This window comes from Cyprinodon variegatus, unplaced genomic scaffold (genome assembly GCF_000732505.1).
Source record: "Cyprinodon variegatus isolate N-32 unplaced genomic scaffold, C_variegatus-1.0 Scaffold131, whole genome shotgun sequence".
Taxonomy (NCBI): domain Eukaryota; kingdom Metazoa; phylum Chordata; class Actinopteri; order Cyprinodontiformes; family Cyprinodontidae; genus Cyprinodon; species Cyprinodon variegatus.
In genome coordinates this window covers 887,078-889,500 of record NW_015150584.1, presented here as the reverse complement: position 1 = coordinate 889,500, position 2,423 = coordinate 887,078, and the positions used below count along the sequence as shown (strand labels likewise).

General features: G+C 34.1%; 1 protein-coding gene across 1 annotated transcript in view; it reads left to right on the top strand.

Moving 5' to 3' along the window:
* The window catches only part of LOC107085710, an 11,860-nt gene extending 10,954 nt beyond the window's left edge, over nucleotides 1-906 (top strand). The window contains exons 6-8 of the mRNA XM_015376197.1: nucleotides 118-156; nucleotides 252-284; nucleotides 555-906. Coding sequence (XP_015231683.1) covers nucleotides 118-156; nucleotides 252-284; nucleotides 555-664 — 182 coding nt within the window. The 3' untranslated portion in view covers nucleotides 665-906. The remainder of the gene's footprint in view (nucleotides 1-117; nucleotides 157-251; nucleotides 285-554) is intronic.
* The last annotated feature ends 1,517 nt before the right edge of the window (nucleotides 907-2,423 follow it).

Below are 2,423 nucleotides of genomic sequence, written 5' to 3'. Positions count from 1 at the left end.
TCTATCTATTAAAATTTGACTTTGGTGTTGTTTTAGTTAGCAGGATCATAAAAAAAGTATTTGATTTATTGTGGAACTATTAAGCTATTCTAACAAATGGGTTACATCATCCAACAGGGAAAGCTTACCGAGTAAAGAGGTTTCAGTCTTTGTCTGGTAAGTTTTTAAGGAAAAATAGTCCCTATAAATCCACAATAATCAACAATATTTTGTCGTAGTTTGACATCTGGTTGTTTTTTTTTAAATATTAGGACTCTCACCCATTCCTGAAATTGAAAGCCAAGGTAAGAAAGGACACTTATATCTAAAATTAATTATGCCTGTGGAAGATCATGCCAAGAAATGTGTTTTAACTAAGGTAACTTGTCAAAACATCTTAGCTAATTGGTTCTGAGTCCTCAAGGTTAAAAGGCCTTTTTCAAATGTTTTTTGTGAAGTTAACATATTTCAATATGGTGATATGCTGCAAACCAGACATGCAAATCTAATCTTGTCTCACTTGGGACAAAATAAAACATTAAAATGTAAAAATGTAAATTGTGTTAAATTTACAGAAAGCCCATCATCATTGCTGCCATCCTCCCAGCTCCTCCCTCACAGAAGAACTTGCGTGCCAATGGACGTGCAACAAAAGCAGCACAGAAATGGTCTTACGACGCTCTGAGGCAACAAAATAAAAAGACTACATCACCTCAAGGCCTCCTTTGTAGAGACATATACAGAAAACACATATCACAACTGTGTTTATTATTAAAGCCTCCCCAGCGAAGCTAGATGGACTTTACAAAAAGTGTTTTTTTTTACATTTCAGGGGATAAAAGATGCTCAAGTGAAGATGCTGTTCCTTTAGATCTACCATCAAAAAGATAACCAGCGGGTGATCTCTTGCTTTCCCAAAAACACTCAAAGCTTTTATGCCATTGAGGCTTTTTTTTTTTTTTTTTGGGTTGTTGTTGCGTTTTTGCTTATTCAGAGCTTTCTGCAAGTTTTTCAAACATGGAGATAAGTGTGAAACTACAGAAAAAAAAAAGTCTCAACATTGAATTAGAAAAACATTACGGAGCAGAAAGCACCCGATCCAGAGGAAGGACTGAAATCAGCTGTCCAGTTCAGATTAACCTTAAATCTAAACTGACTCAAAAAATAAAATACCAAATGCCACTCTATACTCTTTTGTGTCTTGCCCAAATTATTTATGGGAAATATTTACATATAACACTAAAAATACAGCATGTGCATGCATTCAACCATAGAACGACTGAATGATTTAAAAAATAAAGCTCCATTTATCTTCATAACGAAACACTAAAATTAATGAATTAAAATGAATTAAAGCAATTCTGGTACTGGGCAGATCAATGGGGCCTGGTAAAGGGCTTAGTTAATGACTATAGATGTCTGTGTAAATTCTCATTCAACCGGGTCATTGCAACCATAAAACTGGCTTAAATCAGTGCTATATCTATTAAAGCTTTATCCAGTATTGAATGGCTGACATGTTTTATGAGCAATAGTGTTGCCAATTTTATAGATATTTACAGATAGATAGATAGATAGGTAGATATTTACTGTAGTTTTTCATGGCTTCTCTCTTTGCTGCACTATACTGTAGCATGACTAGAGAGCACGCACATTAGCAGAAAAATGTGTAATAGCTCTTTGAGTAGCCGGTCAAAGAGCAGACATGGTGATTCAAACGAATCAGCATTTTGTGTTAACAAGGACAACTTTCCAGTTGTGTTGGTGCAAGTTTGAAAAACCTCACCGAGGAAAAACTTGTTCAAAAGACGTTGAAAGACACCATCATTTACGTCCAAACGACGTCTATATTTGATTTTCAGATCATTGAAAAACCATTGAAAAAGCAACGTCTTTTGACGTCTATTATTGGACTAAAGTGGGACAAAATCAGACTGACTAAACACAGCCCAGTTTTCAACAATTATTTCTAGACAAAATCAAGACTATGAGGGACGGACCAGATTTAGCCTAAAAACCTAAAAAGAATTATTTTAAAACTATTATGGTTATCTTTGATTCTGTAAAACTAGTGCAAAGGAAATGTGTTATTTTACAGTACATGCAGCACTAATACAGACAGGAGCTATGGGTCTTTTCCCCTTGTCAGAATTTGTATGCTTATTTTGTTCCTTCTATCTTCATTACTGCTCCACACCAGTATTTACTCTAGTATACACTAAATCAATGGCTGTCAGATTATTTATTTTGATGGTTATGGATTTTCCATAACATTACAAATAATTAATAAACAAAATGCTAAATATTCCTTATCATTTCAGTTAATTAAAACTATTCTCTATATTTACACCATGATGTGTTTTAAATCATATCCCAAAAGCACAACAAAACCACCATCTGCTGGTGGATAATATTGATCGATGCTTAAATTCAGCAGATATTAT